General features: G+C 42.7%; 1 protein-coding gene across 4 annotated transcripts in view; it reads left to right on the top strand.

The window, feature by feature from the left end:
• The first annotated feature begins 11,148 nt into the window (after window positions 1-11,148).
• Window positions 11,149-20,535, top strand: part of LVRN (laeverin) — a 50,865-nt gene continuing 41,478 nt past the window's right edge. For all 4 annotated transcript variants that reach the window (XR_013924928.1, XM_080372423.1, XM_080372421.1 and 1 more), the window contains exon 1: window positions 11,149-20,280. Coding sequence is in view for 3 of the 4 variants with exons in the window: in XM_080372423.1 (XP_080228549.1) it covers window positions 18,980-20,280 (1,301 nt within the window). In the remaining variant the exon portion in view is untranslated. The remainder of the gene's footprint in view (window positions 20,281-20,535) is intronic.

The raw sequence follows: 20,535 nt of genomic DNA, 5'->3' as shown, positions 1-20,535 counted from the left end.
AGGATTGGAGTGCCTTTCTGTTGCCTGGATCTTCCTGCTGCCTGCTGCCTAGCTTCTTCTCTGGTGGATTTGGAGAGCTGGGCTTCCGTGAATCTATCCACCAAAGCAGGGTAATGCATGGGAAGATAATCACTAGATGTGCTGAAGAAAGAAACAAGGGTTAAGTGTTAAACAAGGTCCAACAGCTGATGTCTGGGTGGATGTGTCTTCCTGAGCATATCATGTTGTCAAGTACACCTTTATTAATGACGCAATGACAAGATGCCAACATCCTTGACACCACAGCAGCACTGGAAGTTGCTGCATACACTGAAGCTGCCACTGACTTGGTGCTTTTTAGGGTTCACCAAGCACCAGAACATCCTAACTTGGCAGATTGCCAAGCTGACTGGCAGTTGTGAAGGCAAACAAAACATATGTTAGTTGGAGTGTCAAATGAGAACATCGGATTTTGAAAAGGGTACTAATATTTCTAGTCCTAAAATAATGTGAATAAATCTACAACAATTTATTCTAGCTGCAAGGGCAATGTAGACAGCTGCATGATATTGTCAGATTTCCTGTTAAATAGCAGTAAATGACTGACTGCAAAAGGGAGACATTGTCCGTCTGGGGGGTTTTAAGGGTGTGGAGGCAGTTATATGTTGCAGCAGGGACGTTTTTTCCAGTTTAAGCCTTCCTTATTTGGACTTTGTGTTTGTCTCCTCCTTTCCACACAGCTGGACATGTGTGTTGTCTCTTGGAATTTAAATAATCACCCATCCTTATCCAGAAAGTTTTAGCCCAGCATTACTTTCGAGCAGCAGTATCCCATGACACCTTCATCTGGTGCATGACAACTAGAAAAAGAGAACCTATATTAGAATGTAATTCCTAAATATTTGCCCAGTTCAGAAGATGATACTAGAATAGTGACATTCCATATGCTTGCTGAAACACAGGAAGTAAACTAGAAGGGAAGACAAGTTATTCCACAAGCAGCAGGACTAAGGAGCCTGATTTCCTCCAAATCCGTACACTCTGTCACCCAACACCTCTCCCTGCAATAAGCCAGTTTCGCTTCCAGTATTCCACAAGATCTGCATCTCAGTAACTTGAGATCTTCCTGGGCTGGCAGTGTTTCCAGTTCAGCACTTGCCTCTGCAATTCTTGTCTTCTCTGCTCCCCAGGCTTCCCCACCCAGTGTTTCTGAGGTGAGGGGAGAAACACAAGCTAGAGTTAGGAATGAGCTAATGAGCTAGGCAGTGCCATGTGCCGAGGGGTCACCCAATGAACGCGGGATGAATGGTCCACCACCTCACGCCAAAGGGAATGGGGGATAGCTGTTCCCCCAGCTTTGCTCTAGGTGAGAATACCAGATTTTATTTTCTCTCTCTGTAGATCTGTAACATCTGGGTAATTAAATAGCTTTGAGACATCCAGTTTTGCCACACAGGCTGAAATGGATCAACAGGAGAAGGAGAGACTGAAAAAGCTTTCTTCCTTGAACAGGTATGCTGATAACACTAGTAAGAATATCTGCCATTTAGCATTGATAGGCGTAGCATAAGCTATTTGAGGCATTCGGATAGCATGTAATGATTGTAGCATTGCAGCATATAGAAACCCAGATAAATTTTAAAAAACGAGTAATCTGCTAAAGTTAGGTAAATTCAATGGGTGTGAAGTTTAGCATACAAGCCAACAGGCTGCCTTCTTGTGCCTTTGAACTGGAGGGTTCATTTGTTACATTAGCAAATTAACTCAGTATCTGCTCTTAGCTCCTTGGTTTTAATTACATGATTATAAAAAACAAAATGCAAGCTCTACCGATCCTTTTTTTGAAGTTTTTGCCCTCTTATTTAAGAGAGAAACCAAAACCTTCTCTGACTTCCCAGATGAGTTATTATTTATGATCGGACAAATGTATGTAGGGTTTGGAAAGTTTGGTTTTCCATCACCCAGCCATGCCAACTGTATCCTAAGAAACAAACGTGTATATACAGTCATTAAAAAAAAAAAAATCTAATAGATTGTATTTATGGGAGTTGTGATGTCATAACCACATTGCATATGGTATTATCGTGAGAACTTCATCTATACAGGAAAGAGTGCTTTAACCCTCACATGAATACTAATCTTGATTCTTTTTGTAGGAATCTATTGCCTCCCATTCTCTCTAATTATTGTTGCCACTATAGATCTTAATATAAGAAAATATTTTATTTGAAGTCCTTTCTATTACTGCTTGCTAGGATTTAAAATTTAACTCCTATGTATTGTATGGTCCACATCACTATAAGGGATGTGTCTTGATTACTCTCAAGAGGTCTTCTCATGTTGATCACATTGGGAGAGCTTTCTTTATGTGGCTAAGGCAATTATATTCATACCTCAAGAATCAAGATAGCATGCTTTAAAAAGTGGCTATTTTAACTGGTCCAAAAGTATAAGCTATTCAGTGCAAGTAAATACCATGTAACAGAAATATAAAAATAACTAACTGGAAAATTTCAAAATTATATACGTGTTTCTTACAGCTTACAAAATAACTTCCAGTAATTGCTGTTACAGCAGTTATAGATAAAATGTATTTCTGATTCAGTCACTTGTTTATGACAAAGTTACTTAATAGGCAGTCCTTTGCTATCAAATGAGCTTAGAATTACAGAGAATTAAATTATATATCTATATCTATCTGCCTATCATCTATCTATCTGCCTGTCTTCTATCTAGCTATTTATTGTGAAAAGAATTGTGTATCTATTTCAACTAAGATACTCAGTTCATTCTCTGAATGAGACTACAGCAAAATCTGCTACTGCATGTAGGTGAAAAAACCTGGTTACTTTCTCAAACCCCCTATTTCCAGCCCTTCTCTTTCCTTCTGTACCAAATATTTTCTGTTTTGCAAATGGATGAACCATCCATGTCCATTGCGCTATTTTAGTATCTTTCAGTAGTTGTTCTCTTTACTAATTATTACCTTGACTTACCTGCCTGGAGAGGGGCAGCTGCTTGCTTTGTCTGCAATGTAAAAGGCTCTTCAGAACTGGATAGATTTTACCATAACACAGGTTATTATTTCTTTATAAGGTCTCCTAAGTTTTGTCATTTGTGCATGACAGATTGCCAGACTGTTCTGAAGTCTGAGGATCTGTGTTGGCTGTTTGTACCAGTGTGTGTCCTGTCTCTCTTCTCCAGTCTTGGGAGGATTCAGCTTTAGCAATCCGTGAAAAAGTGCAAGGGTAAGGCAGATAAGCCACAAGAAAAAGTGGAAATGAAATGGGGCTTGTAAGAGGAGATGCAGAGACAGGTGCAGTATAGGAAGTGTGAAAGGGTAATTCAAGGCAACCTTGTGCTGCTCCTCAGGTTTTCTTACAGGACCTGGAGCACACTGATACACCCTCAAAGAGTATCTTTGCTTTTCCATGTCCCCAGAGCACAGAAGAGGGTTGCTGGCCTATGAAATACAGCATGCTCTGTAACTGTAGAGCTTAGCCGTCTTGAGGGGGTTGGCTGTATTGGTTACTGAATAACAATAACAGAATATAAATCTTACACTGAGCTTTCTCCCCAAGACTGTCTACTCCCATCGTTTCCTGTCTGCAAAATCTCCTGCTGCTTATGACCATGGTCTTACTCTCACCTGTCAAACCCAGACAAATTAAGTGTAGGATCACTGAGCCCAAAGGGACCCCTTGTCTTTCCCAGTATTACAACTGAATGAATCTGATGATTACATCAGCCATTTTACTGCAGCAGTTTTTAGGTGTTTTTCTGAATCTTCACATCTGTCCTGTGATGTTTGTTTTAAACAACACTAGGCTAATATGGAGGGACCTAAATGGTGGGACTTCTTCTGATGCTGCTATGCCAGTGTATGCTGTATAATCTTTCTGAGAAGTTTGGGTGTGCAGCTGGCTTATTTAAATATATCTAAGACTAGGGTAAAGCTCTCTGTTAAACAGCCTAAGATGATAAATGCTAAAGTGAGGATCAAGTGTCTCCAAACACATGGTAAAGTCAGAATTTTGTCTCTGCCAGCTGCTGTGTTTTTCTTACCATGCACTGGCAAAGAGTCTGTGGCTGTTTCAGCATATGCTGTCTCTTGATCAAATGCAAAAGCTTTCTATAGCATATACATTGTGCAGAAGTTTTCCCAACCATTCCATAAATCCTTTACATTTTTTCACAGGCAGATGGTTTACATTTTCCATTCTCTGTTGTATCTGCACTGGGATAAAGTCTTTTAGCTTACAGTGACTTCAACTGAAAAATAAACACACATTCATTTCACTGTATTTCTTCAGTTGAGAAAGATTCTGCAAAATAGTCTTCAAGCTTATCACCTTTGCCTTAGAAATCTTAGGAGTATATAAAACTCTTTGACATGAAGTATCTATTGTAGGCTCTGTAACAGCAGAAAATAATTTAAGAATCAATGATAATTCATGTGGAATTCCTACAGCTTTCCAGCCAAAGACCTCAAAGATGAAGGATACTACTTTTTTCCTGACTTTGCTGGGATCAGGAGGCATAGCAATATTGCTGTGGCTGAGATAAAGGTGATTTGGTTCCTTTCCCATCTGCTCCTCTGAGAACACTTTCTTTGTGTTAATGTTATGATAACTGACAAGTGTCTTCTTCAGCCAATGCTGTCTAGAAGAAGTGGAGTGTAACCACCACGCAGTCATTCATTGGTTAATGCAACAGGGTCTAAACACAAAGGTTAGGAGGCAGAGTCATATCACTTGCATTCATTTGGCTTTATCCTAATATTCTTGATAAGAATCCAGTTTTGTTATAGTGATGTGGGGTTCGTTCTGGCTTGTCAGCCTTCAGATGTCTTGATTTTAAGTGAGAAGAGTACCATGCCATATGGTCACTCAGAAAGTGATACTGTACAGGGATTAACAATATTTACGTGGACTTTAGAGAAGCAAATAATTCAATAAATATGAGTGGAAACGGCACAATCAACGCTTCATCATTGCTTTCATTCTTGCTTCTTAAAGGGCTGGGGGCAGGGGTGTTCGTGTTCTTTCCCATTGCTTTCACAGACCATAACAGTGGCTCAGAACGGAAGGGGGTGAACAGCTGCATGGGGACAGGAATAAATAGTCAAGACTGAAGGAAGACAGGAAGCTTTAAAACCATTGTTGCCGCTAGAGACATGTAAGATGAAATTGCACCCTCCTTGATACCACAGAGCTGAGTATTTGCTAACATACCAAAAGTCACCCAGTAACATTCTTGCCTGTATATACTACATCCCCAGAATGCACAGAGCTGGCTGCAGCAATAAAGCCAACTGGTAAAAACTTCCAGCGTTTCTACATATTCTTAGTTTCACTTTAGTTGAAGTGTTTTTGCTGAACTTTCAATGTTTCACTTCAAATTGGTAGATGATTTTTTATTTTTTATTTTTATAGTATATTTATTTTAAGTTATTTTATTATATATCTGTTCATAATTACTTTTTTATTAGAATTACTGCAGGTATTTTGAAAATAAGTGTATTAAATTTTACTCAGTAAATTAATTACAGAGATTAGGACATTATATCCAGTACTTCATTGTTCACTGTTTCATAACTGATATTAAAAAAGATAATACACAGAAAATGACTGTGTAAGATTAAAATGTGAATAATTTAAAACACACTTCAAAATGAAAATAATTTTGAAATTATACGGTCCAACTGTTACCCTAAATCTGGGTTCTTCACCTGGAGTGCTAGTTGCTGATCTGCACGCAGAGTCGAGATACTTGTTTGCTGCATGTCTGTGTAGAGATGGGTGCTGGCTGGTAATTCCACAAAGCCAGCATGCCTCTTAACATATAGTAAAACATTTAAAGCACTTTGAACAATTGTTTACAATTACTTTAGTCACACTTAATTCTCTTTCGTTCTTACAAGCACCGCCTCCATTTAAAGGCACAGTGTTCTTTTTTTTCACCCCACCTGTTCTGTGGGGAGGGGGCTCTGTTAGTAGGGGGTTTCCTTTGCTCCAGGGTGAATCTCTTAGTATCCTTAGTTATCTCTTAGAACTAATTAGGATAGTTCATACATAGTTCACATGATTTTCTGTTTGGTCTCATTAACCATTTGGTTCTCTTGAGCTTATATTCTTGTGCCCTAGCTTGAATTATTTATGGTGTCTGCTCCTTCTAAGGCCATGTTTCAGTAATTGTTTGTAAGGATTTAACTAACAGCCTCTGTTTTTCAAATTCTTTCTTGTTTTTCATTATAGATACTTACTTCTTTTCCCCCTCTCTTCTTTTTTAACGTAAATAATTCTTGTATCACAATACTTTTGAAATGTTTTACTTCTTATTGAGTCAAAGTGTCATTTTTATATTTTTCACTGAAATTAATGTTTTCTGTTTGCTGCTAAAGGTACACACATATTCTACCATTGCTGTGTAGCAGGATTTGCCTCGGTAGGTGTGCTAACAGCTGCACTATGAATGTCTGTCTACAGCTGGCAAGAGTAAAGCTAAGGATTCAGCCTTGAGCATGCTATCTGAGTTTTGAGAGGCTCTTGAAGATTAAGCAAAGAAAACAGAATAGAAATAAATTTAAAAAAAAAAAAAAAGAAGAAAAAGCTGCAATACCAGCATACTAGATGCAAGGCCCTGGTATTATTTTGCTACTTACAGTCTGTATCACTGAGCTATTTTGTTCTTACTTATCTTTCTGGAACCTAGCAACCTCTCCACTTGCACAGCTTTTCTTCATTTCACCAGACTGTCCCCATGGATTGCATGGGCAAGATCTGATTTCTGAGGCTGTTGGAGGGGGTGGTCCTTTCTGTGAGCTCTGTATGTGAATTTTCTGATACTGTAGTCATTTTGTTGTGGTAATCAATTTTACAAAAGAGAAAAGGTCAGATACTTTTGGAAGCAACCATAAAGACTTTCTAGCTTAAATAGAAAGGAATGTGTTTGTATGAAGTTTTAACATAAAAGATGTAACATTCAGCCTTTACGAATTTCTCATTTGGTTTTGAGGCAACAATCTTTTTACATATATTAAAATGTGTAATGTAAATAAGTGAGCAGATGTTCAGAATTTCCTCTCTCTCTTTTTTTTTTTTTTTAACCTCTCCTGCTGGAAATTTACTGTTCCATTTCTCTGATTGTTTAGACTGTTCCTGGAATTTTTGGTTTTAACATATAAAATTCCAGAAATGTTGTCTTGCTGTTTGTCTGCCTCTTTCTTTTGCAATTGCAAACAAAAGTGCTTTGCTGACAGTATTTACAATACAGAATAAGAGAATCTTCAAATCTTGTAACCAGCTGTGTATGTTCATATTTAAAGTACTGAGGTAATTATTGGAATGCACTCCAAGCTTCATTATTTATGCTACATACTACCCACAACAAGGAACAGTTAAGATATTTGAAGTAATCCCAGACTGTGACTTTATGATACAATAAAATATGCTCATGCAACTGAAGTATCTATTACGTGAGTCAAGGGAAAGTGTGATCAAGTAGTATAACAAAAGTGGCATACTGCCAGGGATTTCGGTCACTTGTTTTTTTTTAAATACAATTGTGATAACTAAATTTTGAAAATATTCCCAGTTTGGGAAAAAAACCCCAAAACATCAAAGTGAATATATGTGGTTGTTCTATTCAGAGACAGAGTCCTGTATAGCTGCATTTGGTCCAACAAGTTTGTTTGGGATATTTCCCCTAACATTCTTTTGAAAAATTACTCATTGTCTGAGAAGATTCACTAGCAATAGGATTGATCCCATAATGTACAGAATGTGAACAGAGAGAAGTAAAGAAACTGAGAAGAGTAAAACACTGTAACTTGGTGTGTGTTACCGTTCAAACAGGGGATTTTAAGGGTATTTAAAGGGAACTTCATTACAAAGGGGGAAGGAAGTGATGGGTCACGAGAGATAGCTCCTGAAGGGACAATGGAGGGGGTAAGATGAGGACATACCTTTCTTGGAAAGTGTATTGTCTACTGTGCTCTGTGTTGCTTTTTCCATTTCACAACACCTTTCTGGCCCAGAGAAGCAGTGGTTAAATACTGTACCTTCATATAATGCTATATTAATTGCACTTCTGTCTACATTTGTTTCCTGAGTATCTGCACATACTCTGTATCTTATGGCAGCATTGGCTAGGGATTATGATCCAGACACCTGCAGAAAGAACTCAATTGATGTGAGGTCCACATTTTACCCTTTGTGCTTCCCAAACCCAAATGGAGACAAGATGTTAGGGTTCAACATTTGAGATTTCCGTGCCTTTCAAAATAAGATTGGCAAGATGATTATAAAGGGTTGGGTTCTAATGTACTCTTGTTTTTATCCAACTTGAAGAAAATACTGCCGTAACAACAAAAATATGAAAGGGGGAATAAGGATGAAGGACAATAGAGCCAGATTTGGCAGAAGGGTCAAAGGTTGCATTTGGGTTTATTAATGGGAGTTGAAGAAACATCTGCAATGGCTAGTCCACATTGTATGATGCCAGTAAACAAATCCAGAAAAAAGAAACCAGAGTTTTTTTGGATCACGGCTCATGGATTATGTTATCATGATTCTTCAGCTCCATCTATGACTTCTGTGAATCTGAAAGACCTCCTCACACAAACATGGAGCAAATGGTGCCTTTGAAGAGTTCATAATGAGCTGCCTGCCTAAACAAGTTCTCAAGGTCTAACCCCTGGGTTAGCAACATGCTAGAGTGAGCAGAGAGAAACATGGTGGACAAAAGGGATGAATAAAACACAAAGCGATTATTTTTGACAGTATTTTTCATCCTTCACAGAATCCATACTGTTCTTGCATATCGATATAGAGCAGAAATTAATCTGATAGAGTCAATGAAATACATGTCTAAATAAATATAAGACAAGAAAGGTAATACTCTTTTTCAACGTAGGTAAGACATCTCAGCCTTTGCCTGTGCAATGTTTGGGAGAAATGTTTGCTGAATATGCTTTTATGTAATCCAAGCAAAATAGGAGTGTCTCAACTACATGTTATGGGTTATCTTTACATTGAAATACGTTATCTCCAGTTTGATCAGCAGAAAAAGCAATAGAAGAATTAGCAAAATATCAGTGGTGTTACTCTACACAGTGGTCACCAAAAATTTGCTGCAGTAGAGTGTCCGTGCTGGTGTCACTTTTGGCCAGCCCTGGAATGACTTCCTTGCCTTCCATGATTCATGCCAAAATAATTTTGTGTTTTTATACTTCCACTTTCCTTGTTAGTCATTCCTCCCCATTTTTAAATGTTTTGATTTATGGAAAAATACCCTATTGAGGCTCAAAGTAACTGTAAACTTAAGTTGTTGTTGAGATGTGAAGCCATGTACTCTCTATGCTGGAATACATCTTTGTACATCAACCACAGTGGGAAAAAAGCCTTTTCTGTGAAGTGTCTGTTTATAACCTCTGAGATGCTGTCAGCTGAAGTGGAGTATGGAACAGTAGCCATCTGAAAGGGAAAGAGAACACTTCATTATATTACAGAAATAAACACTTTGGAGTTCACATTTTATTGGCATAGCCACTATTTTGAGCACATGTTGAGGGAAGAAGTCATGCAATGAGGGACTGGAGGGAATATTAAATGAGTGGATGGACTGAGGGTGTGCTTGAAAGGGGTAATCAAAACCAGGAGGGCTTCATACTTTAGAAACGGAAACACCACAAAGCATAGACTGTTCATCCTGGACATCTTTTGGAACCTCCATAAAATGGGTGTGGGGTTAGTAATAAAAACTGAGCTTGCTTGAAAAGCTTCCAATAGCTTCCCATGAGATCCCCAGAACAAAAGTTATTTTAAAATTCCTTTTATAAGCGAGCCCATGATAATGCTGATACAGTTATATTGGACATCTGCTAGGGCTTTCAGATGTATCTCTTCTTCAGGGTCAGCTTCAGGGAGTAGGACATGGATCTTGTGGGACTCAGGTTTTAAGTTCTGGTTAAAATTGAAGTTGCAATTGTAGGGTTACTTAATTTCCATCAGAAGTCACCCCAGGGAAGAAAATAAGACCCATTCATGATGTTAGGGGCTGGAACTGAAAATGTGTGCATAGGTCCAGTTGTTGTCCACTATTGTTCTTATGCAAGAGCTCTCTCTTTTGTCACAGCACTGGAGTCTCCCCTGGAAAGGCTTCCATCCATTTTCTTCATTTTGCCGTGTAGGTCTAGGTCTGGGCATTACAGTGGTGCTGTTGAGACAGGATGTGATCTCCTCCTTTCCCCAGACTATAAGGAAATAAATACATGGACTCTGCAGTGGTCCCTCCAGAACCAGGAGTGACTGATGTAAAGGCCAAGAGTGGTGTCTGATGCTAGAAATAAATCCTTGAAAAAAAGGGAGACCTAGAGGCATGCTGGCATGTAAAGATGGAAATGACACTGAGGCAGTATGATACGAGAGCAGTAAAGGAAGTGTGGTGAACCAAACAAGTCTTCAAAGATACGAATGATAGTGACTTGGGACAGCTGTGGGAAAAGTGCCTTAAGAACTAAAGTTCATAAAAAATACACCAGACATCTTTCTTTCCAAGTAACTGATTGAATTATACAATATATCAGTCACTAGCTGACAATTTACGAAGTAATACAGGTATGTATTGTAGACAAGCAATAAAAGAGAGGCAGGTGGCTTATTCAGTTTGTCCGTTCGTTAGCAGCTTCCCTTTCTCAGTGAGGAGTCCAAGAATGCAGTTTTCTAAAACCTGTCTGACTGGCTCACTGTGTGAGGTCCAGTCACCTCAGCAGATGTCCCAAAGCCTTGCCGGGCAGTGGGATGGGTGTGCCACCCTTTTTCAGAGGGACTGGCACTAAAAAGCAGTGTTCTTCCCCAATGTCAGCATCAAGCTACTCATAGCCTGAAGGTCTGAATGCTTTCCCAGAATGTACTTGTTTTTTCATTGGTATTTACTTTGGTTTGTCTGCCTGCTAGGCTTGGCTTTTTTCTTCCTTTGCAGATAGATGCTTTCAGAGTGAAGATGGTGGCTAGCAGCCTGTTTCTGTACTTTACTGACATAATTCTTTCTGTTCGTAGAGCAAACTAATGACATGTTACATGCATCTGAACTTTCTCAGGTTGAACTTGGCTTAGTCTTTGGCCAGTTCTTTTTTTTGTTTGTTTGTTTGTTTGTTTGGTTTTTTTTTTTTTTTTTGGTGGGGGGACTGCTTCTGTCACCACTGTACAGACATGAGGGATTTGGGATCCTCCTTTTCGTGACATGCCAGTCTGTCCTTCATAGAGAATTGTTAATTTGATGCTTTAGATTGATTATAAATGGCAGAAGTTCCCCATCTTGACCTTCTAGTAAAACTGTAGCATTCCCACAGCTAGACTCTAATCAACCAGAAACTATCCCCTGAATAAACTGGTGATCCAGCCTGCTACCTTCTAAGCCCTGTGGCTTCCTATCATTTCTTGTCACCTTGCCATCAGCTGAGTTTTCTTCTCACTGATCTTCATATCACTATCTCCATCTTCCTTAGAAGTGCATCCTGGCTGTGTTTTCGTAATGCCTTTCCCTTATCATCTCAGAAACCACCACAGCACGCTTAGGAGTTGGATGCATGGATCAGCCTGCACTCCCAGGTATGCAAAAAAGAAAGATTAGAAATATTTCTCCAGCTTTATTACTGTCACTGAACTATCCTCAGAGGCAGTCTATAAGAAGCTCTTGTTCTTGCAATTATAGTTTTAAAAACACAGACAAATGCACAGAAGTGGCATTTTATTAATGGAAGGAGCCATTCAGAGGCTGACTCACATTCCTTATTCTGTTGTGATCTTTTCTGCACCTAAGACAAGGGATAGTAAACAGCAGTAGTATTTTTTTACACACAATTTTAGGTACACACTTTATTCCTATCCTACTGTGAGTGGGGATGTCCCATTTCTGTACCATATTCTATGTCACATTTTCGTAGGAAACAGATTTGTGTAACAGCACAGGGTACATCCCCTCCCCAAGTCTATCTACATATAAGATTTATGAACTGTATTTTGTAACGCATGCATTTTAAAACACTTCCATGACTGCTGTCACATACAGGTTTTCTTGTGCTATGTTGTATGCCACAAAGTACAGAGATTTGCCAATAATACTGAAACTATTTGCCAGCCAATCATACAGGCTTCAGCAAACATCTTCCTCTTTTTTGTCTGAATGGATCAGAGAATTTAGGGATCAGATGAGATCAGGTTTAGGGGTTGCGAGAGCAGACCTGGCAAGTAGGAATAGAGAACTGCAATGGGATTGCAGGCTGCACCAAGGCAAGAATCATAAATAGGCAGAGTGCTCTGAGATGCAAGAACAACAAAGAGTTAAAGTGGAGACATGTTTTATTTAATTTATAAATCAGGCTCAAGCCTTAGTATGTTTCCACCAAAGATCTGCCAGAAAGAGGCCCTGGAATAGAGGCTTCCTACAGTCTGTAGGGATACGCAGAGTTCTGGCCAATTTCATCACAAGTTGACATGTAGCCACATTCTGCAGTGAAGCACAGGTTTGTTGGACTGATAAAAGATTTGGGGAGTGTTTTGTGAACTTCAAGATACACTTCAAGAAGTGTATCTTGCAAAATATAATACCCATATTCTGGACATGATGGCTATCTGTAAGCTTTAAAGCTGCTGAAGTCTTGGGTATTTAGTTCTCTGCCAGCATGTGAATTCACATCAGTAATTTTCAGGTGTTCTCTAGTCTAACTGGTTTAATGAAGATTTTAATAGGAAAAGAAACCTGTGAGGAAGCAATTGTCCTCATTTCTCAGTAATTTTAGAAAATTAGGCACATCACAAACTGTAGAAAATATCTTGGTTTGCAAACTAAGAGGAGAGATTTCAAAACAATCTTTCATTATCTGAAGTGTGTATTAATAATAATAATAATAACAATAATAATAATAATTATTATTATTATTATTATTATTTTAAAGATGGTGATGAACCAGTGGTGCTCACTTTAGATAGAAAAAAATGCTGTGTTGCAGAACTAACTCTCAGCACAGAAAAAGCAGGCAGTTTCCTAGGGCAGTGGGGCAAGAAATTTTAAGTTGATATATGCAGATAGGGTGGCCCTGATGGAGTGGATCTATAGAGCAAAACAGTTGATACAGAGGACCCAGTCCTCAAAATGTATGCATTTCCAGGGGGTTAACTTCAGATCAGCTGTGGTGTCCTGGATCTCTCTCTTCTGGTGTCCAGGACTGAATGTCTATCGGTGGTTGGAGTGCATGAGGTGCACCAGGAGACCATTTTCAAAAGTCCTGACAAAGACCGATCATTGCACACAGCTCTGGACAGGCAGGCTGGGTGGCACCTGTCTAGTGCAGATAAAGGGATTAGTTCCAGCACCAACAGCCATTGCTCTCTCTTCTGCTATATTCCTTGTAGTGACAGGAGAGCAAGCTGGACACTCAGAGGTTCTGCTTATTTCTCTTTCAGCTCGCTGTGCAGCTCTAGGGCTGAAGTGAGCTACGTGAAGCATTTCCTGTACTTGCCTGTTGCATTCTCAGACTTGCATACCATCCAAAAGCCCTACTCACAACAAAAGCAGATGAAAGGAGAAGAGACACCTGTCCCTGGTCCAGCTTCGTTGGTCCAACTCCATAGGTGAGAAATAGTTTACACTATCTCAATATGTCTCTTCCCCAAACTGTAACTTTCTGTTCCTCCCATGGAGCTGATAGAATGACTAGCACTCAGGGGGAAAATACTGCATTCCTGGTTCATTTCAGTGAAGCAGAAAAATACCAGGCATCTGAAGGACTGTAAAACAATTAATAAAAAGGGCCAACAACTTTGAAAATGCCACCATTCATCATATTAAGCAATAACGATCTACTGACATTTAATGCCATTTAAAAAAAAAACCCAAACACTTGCAAGTTATTTCTGGTGAAATGTTTGCTCACTTTCATACAGTCTCACCAGGCACAAGCCTGAAAATGCTGGCATATTTGGAGAAAAGCTGATATGTATTCAAACTGTTTTTAATTGTGGTAACAATCAGAAAACATTAAATTTCACAAAAGGAAAAGTTAAATGCCATCTGGAACAAAGTTTCACATGTTGAAAATGAGTCATGCATTCACTCGTCATTTTCTTATTAAATCCTTAAATTTTTTTTTCAAAACTTCTTTCTAATTGGAAGTGTATTGTTACTTTTTTTTTTTTTTCTTGCTAAGCAAACTGGTGAAAGTGTGATACACTTCTTTCCTACACATCCTCAGTTGCAAGACTTGGTTTATCAGTCCTATTGATTGCCTGCCACAGCTCAGAAGCCAACTGACAGAGTTACCAACTATACAAAAAACCTACTGATAAAACTGCAGTGTCCTTAATTCCAGCTATGGTGTAATTTTCGTCTCCTGCTCATATTCTGGATAGTGTTTTTCATGTCTCCTGTGGTTACTTCTTGGTTACTTCCCATACTGTTCTGTGGATCTCTGCCTGTTCCCTGGAAAGGCTTTCCTGCCGCTCCCCTCTGAGGAGGGGGCTTTCCCAGATACCACACCTTCAAAGAGGGCTGCAGGCCTCTCTTGCCCCTTTGAGCACTCTGAGCTGTTTGGAGGGAGTCTTCTCCAGCTCTGGGTGCAACTCGGCTCACTGGACAGATTGACTATTTTGTTAACACTCTGTTTTGTGGTTCATCATTACCTCATTTTACCTATACCATTTAGGGATTACTCTGTTGTTTTCCACAAGCAGAAGTATCCAAAGAATGGTTTTGCCTCAGTTGCTGTCTTTTCTTCCCTGGTGAGAATTGTTGCTGCTACCCACCATGTGCTGTGTAGATCCAAACCATCACATTGGCACGTATCTCCACAGAGGCAGTCAGTGAAGCCCTGGTAAAAACTTCACAGCTCATTCGTCAAATAAGAATAGAATTTACAACCGAATTTTTGTATGGTTTTGTTACTCTGTGAGACAGAGGATTATCAGTGGCCTGTTGGTCTGAAACACTGAGGAGTATCTTTTAATCAAAGCATGAGTGAAAACTTACTTCAATTACAGTATTAGACATCATTACCAGTAATGGCATCATTTCAAGCATGCTTCCCTACATGCAATTTTTTAATTAGATGCGTGGCTGTCTGTGGTGCAAGTATTTTTCCTTGATCACATCATGACCACCATGCAATGAAAGACACCTCACTCCAAACAGTTAATCTGAGTTTTCAATTTCATGTTTTTTGACGATACTCCAATGCTTGTTCAGATTTGACCCTTTTAAAATTGGTAGTCTTCTCCACGTTACCTTTCTGTACTGGCCTGCACTGGCCAGTTAAGCAATCTTGTCAACTCATACACAGATCCATGGTCAGTAGCTACGGCAGCTTGTAAACGTTGTATCTACTGGCAGATCTATACAGGGAGTGTAGAAAATCTCTTTAGGACAGAAACATTGAAGCAGAGGTTTTGGTGGTTTGTTTGCTTGTGTGTTTCTTTGTTATTAGGGAAAGGAGACCTCATTCTTTCAAGTCTAATTTCAATTACTTGGTAACTAGTATCACCTGTGTTGTCTTTAATATTGAAGATACATACTCCATGAAGGACAATGCCAAGTACTCATCCTGAGCCTGCAGGAAAGCTGCAGACTTGACATGTCCAGTAAGAAGTTATGGTCCTCACTAGCTATGTACGTCCAGCTATAGCTCACACTTCTTACTTCAGATGGCTGGGAAACCTGAAATACCCACTAAATCGGACCTTCAGAGCAATAGTAAAGGTCTGCTACTTCAGCATCTCCTATGAAATAGCTCCTGCCACAGATACTTCCAGGCATTACAACATTTTCAGCTCTGATATATTATTGGCTCTGTTAAAGAAGGAGAATAAATGGTGCAGAGCAAATTACAGTGCATAAAAAGAGCAGACCAAGGCAAAAAAATAGTAATTGGGATTTCATGGACTTAGGTGGTGCACATGGATCCCTTATGACTAGGAGTGTTGGTCTGGCTTTGTAAACAGAAAAAATCAGGCACCTGCCCAAAACCTGAAGAGGAAACAAGATCTACTGTTCTGTTAGAAACACAGTTTCAGGAGTGCTGATCATCCCCGACTGCCACTGTTGGAACTGCCACATGTGCCATCACTCAGAACTCAAATTAGGTTGAACAGATCACTAACAATGTGATTTAGGGAATAATTTTTCAGCCTAACCATTATTTCACATTGCTTAAACATGTTGCATTCAGTATATATAAGATTTATGATGATATCAAAGTAACAATACTATCAACCTGAAAATCATGATGAACTTTAAGGATGGGTCATTGTAATATTTTGCTAATGAAATTTCATGTCAAATTTCCTGGCCACCTGCCACATGAAGTGTTGTTTACCTTACTGCACCTTAACAGATAGTAGGTCCCATGCTGTCACATGTAACCTTTTTCTGTTGTTTAAAATTCAGTGGACAGCAATGGGACTTTGAACAGCTAGTGAGAATGGCACAGACCCCTTCAGGACAGTAAAGATAAAAACAAGACAGTAAAGTTTGTCAGATGCTTTGGTGTCCTTCAGAGCTGTCTGACTTCTTTTATAACAGGTGATTTGTTTCTACCTTGAGATGTGTACCAGAGGCTTCTGCTGAGTTAAATACAAGCCTCCCATTTTCATCCAAGGTCAGCATTTGGGCTGAGCTATGTATGGCCTGAACAAAAGACTGTGTTTGACAGGCTGTGGCCAGAGTGTCTGTCCTGGCCCAGAACCTCCTGCAACTTTGATTTCAGAAACATGTCATTCAGACATCTTAACTGCACAAATAAGTTCAGCAGGATGGTGAACAGTAATATTTGATACTCACACATTTTGTACTGCATGCAAAGCATTTTCCCATTTCAAACGTGTGTGTGTGGGCAGCAGTCATGGGCTAGCAAAAGCCTTCATCCATCACTCGCTTTATAAGGTAACAAATTACTTGGGAGGAAAAGGTAGTTAAACAACACTTCTTAAAATGTTTACTGTAACCAACCATTGTGTTTGTATTATGTGTTAATTGAGGAAAGGACCAGGTTTTAATTCCCCACTACAAAAAAGAGAAAATAAAGGACGTTTTATGGATATGAACTGTAAACTTTCAAACACAACCTGCATCATGAAGGGCAACCTTCCTGTGGGGTCTGCGCTACTTACAGGTTTACTACTGAGCAGTTGTGCTGATTTTCATAGATGTGAAATGAAATGCCTCACAGTTTTGATTTTGCCTCTGCTTTGTTTTGAGGGGGTAAGTGGATGAGCATGGTTTTACTGAACAATGTTGAGTGTGTATAAAAAGACATTTGGAAAGCAGGGCATGGAAATACTGCATAATTTTCTGCAGTGTCTGCTCTCTTGCTTTAGAAACACTGGTACACTTATGTGATTTCTTCTTCTCATCACTTCCTTCTTTATAACACTGTCTTTTCTTTCCTGATCTTTGTGGGACCTCTTGATCATTCATCTTACCTGGTCTCCATAGTGCATCAGCATTTCCATGGGATGGAGCAACTCTGGACTGGCACAACACACTGCTTCCCAGATTTACATTGACATTATGAGGGAAAAGATAGTTTCCTAAATACTTGAAAACATTTTCTGTGAAATCTTTTAAGTGACATGCAGCAGATCATACTTGTTTGAGGGCAGTTTGTTCAGGGCTGTTGTGTGGCTGCAGGTCCAGCGACCGCCAAGAAGTTTGTTGGAGATTGTTGCAGTCTTAAAGCAATATAGCAGGTGTTGCAAAACATGCTAGGAGAAAAGGAAGAAGCTGCTGATGTGCAAGATGAAGAGTAAAGGTATGTGAGGCATGTACAAGGACAGAGGGGGGACAGGATGGTGGGTTGAGTGAAAGAGTACGGAGGCCTGAACCAGAGAAACAGAGACAGGTCCCAGGGTGTGGGGGGAAGACTGGGGTAGATGAGAACAAAATGGGAAATCAAGCACAGAAACAGAAACATGGAAGTTGAACTGTATGAAAGAGAACAGCAGAAGATGGGCCAGTGCCAGAAGACAGCCTGTTGGAAGCTAATGGGTAACAGCAGCAAAGGCATTGGTGCAGGCAGCAAACGGGGCGAGAAGAGTGGGAGAACCCACAACCAGTGCAACAGGCTGCTAGAGGGGATCTCCTCCATCCCTCAAGTGACAAGAAAACAACAGATGGTGGTCTTCTGTTGGAAGCCCAGACTTTCTTTGTTCAGTGGCTCAGAGCTATTCCTTAGACCTATAGCAGCCAGCCCTGCTGAGCCCTGAATGAGGGAAGCAGTAGCTGTTTTTCTACAGGACCATAGGAAAGGTATCTCTCTCAATTAACAAATATATAAATTAGCAGAAGGGATAACCTTTAGTTATGGTCATTGAGGTGAATTTACTTTAGGCAGTTTAGCTTTAACTCTGGCAACAAAACAGGCTGCAATACCTAATCCAATGCCTTGATTTTGTCAACAGAGCGGTTTGGGGCTGTAGGTGGCTGTTATGGTGCGAACCACAAACCCAAAGGAATTGACTTGGCTTCAAAACAATGGGGGGTGTGGGGGTGTGGTGTGTGCAAATTAAAAAAACAAAAGCAGGGGGGAAACATGTTGTAACCCAGATTAAAAAGCATCGGAGGCAATGGCATGCAAGGGCCACTGCTCCTGGCTACTGCTCCTTGTCATGTGTGGCTCATCGTGATTTAAGAGGTAGCTGTAACTGAGCAAAACGAACAGGCAAGTTTTACAAGGTGGCAAAGGTTTAATTGTGCAATCTCGCTGGCAATCCAGCCTCAATTCGTCAAACCCTTTAAGTATGTGTCTAACTGGGAACGTGGGATTAATCCTATTGATTCTAACAGGGTTAGCTATGTGTGTACAGCACTGTGTTTACAGCCTCAACTGAACTATGCAGGGAAGTGAGGCTCTGAAGGAGGACGATTTGCCAGAAACACACTTTGGTCGTGCTTTTTTCATTTAGCAAAGATTTTTCAGGCCTGATGCCCTTCTCTGAAATCTTTTAACATGTATGTAGATTTCCCTCTAAAGCTGATCCACTCTAACCGCAAACCTCTGCACACCTCAAGCTGTCCCCCACAATTTTCTCATCCATTCTCTTGCGATTCCTTACAGTGGTGGAAAAGGACGAATATTTGTGAGCCGGGGTTTTGTTTTCCTTTTTCCGCTGCTCCCGTCGGGGCGCGGGGAGCCCCCAGCTCCAGCCCGACGGCCGCCCCCCGGTACCGAGGCTTCCAGAAGCCCCGAGCTGCCGCCCTGCGCCCAGCCCCGGCCCGGGCGTGCGGGGGGCGCCCCGCGCCGTCCCCTCCCGTCCCGTCCGTGCACCGCCTTCTGTCTGGCAGTGCCGCGAGCACTCATCCTCGGGGGTCCTCGGGCACGGACCCCGTCCGGCCGCCGGCCGCGCCCCTGGGGCTTCAGGGGAACCGCGCCGCGGCCTGCCGTCGCGTCCCCGCCCGCCGGCTGCTCCCTCGCCGCCGCGCTGCCACTGCCCGCCGCGCCCCGCTCCCGGCGAAGGGGCTGGGAGTCCCCGCGCTGCCACCCCGCCGGAGCAGCCCTCCCGGAGCGCGGGGGTGGGACCCGGGGCCCCTGTCTCGGCCCGGCCCGGCGCGTCCCGCCCTCAGAGGCGCTCACTCCCCCGCGCCGCCGCCCCGTATGTACCGGACGGCGCGGGCGGCCGGGCCGGGCAGAGCGGCGGGGATGGGTCCCCGCGGCGGCCGCGGGCTGTACGTGGGGCGGAGGGCCGCCGCCCTGCTGGCCGCGCTGCTGCTGGCGCTGCTGGCCGCGCTGCTGGCGCTCGCCGCCCTCTACGGGCGCTGCCGGCAGGAGGCGCCGCCGCCGCCCGCCTGGACCGCCGCCCCCTCGCCCGCCGCCCCCTCGCCCGCCGCCCCAACGGCGCCCGCTGCCGCCGCGGGCTCCGGCCGCCGCCTGCCCCGCCACCTCCTGCCGCTCCACTACGACCTGGAGCTGTGGCCGCGGGTGCGGCCGGGCCAGGAGGGGCCCTTCACCTTCAGCGGGCAGGTGAACATCACGGTGCGCTGCCGGCAGGACACGGACGCGGCGGTGCTGCACAGCTCCGGGCTGCGGAGCCGCGGGGCCGCCGCCGTGCGCGGTCCCTTGCCCGAGCCCGGCGCCGCCGTGGAGGTGGCGGCGCTGCGGCAGGAGGCGGCGGGCGAGGTGGCGGTGCTGGAGCTGCGCGGCCGGCTGCGGGCCGGGCGCCGCTACGTGCTGCAGCTGGGCTTCCAGGGCCGGCTGGAGGAGGACCTCGACGGGCTCTTCCTCACCCGCTACACCGACCAGGGACGGAGCAGGTAGGCGGCGGCCGCCGCCCCAGGGACCCCACGCCCCGACGGCACCCGAGGACCCCCTGCCCCGCGGCGGGGTCGCGCGTGGCGTGGGGGCGTCGGAGGCAGCGCCGGGGGCTGCCGCGGCTCCGCGGACAGGGTGCCAGGCCGTGCCGGGGCCGGGCGGCACCTGCGGGCGCAGCGGGCGGCGGGAGCGGTGGCTGCGGGGCACGGAGGCGCTGCCGCAGCGTTCCGCAGCCGCTGCGCGGGTGCGCACGGCGG

The sequence above is a fragment of the Falco punctatus genome, assembly GCF_963210335.1.
Source record: "Falco punctatus genome assembly, chromosome: Z".
NCBI lineage: Eukaryota > Metazoa > Chordata > Aves > Falconiformes > Falconidae > Falco > Falco punctatus.
Note: the sequence above shows the minus strand (reverse complement) of the source record. Positions and strands in the feature narration are given on the sequence as shown.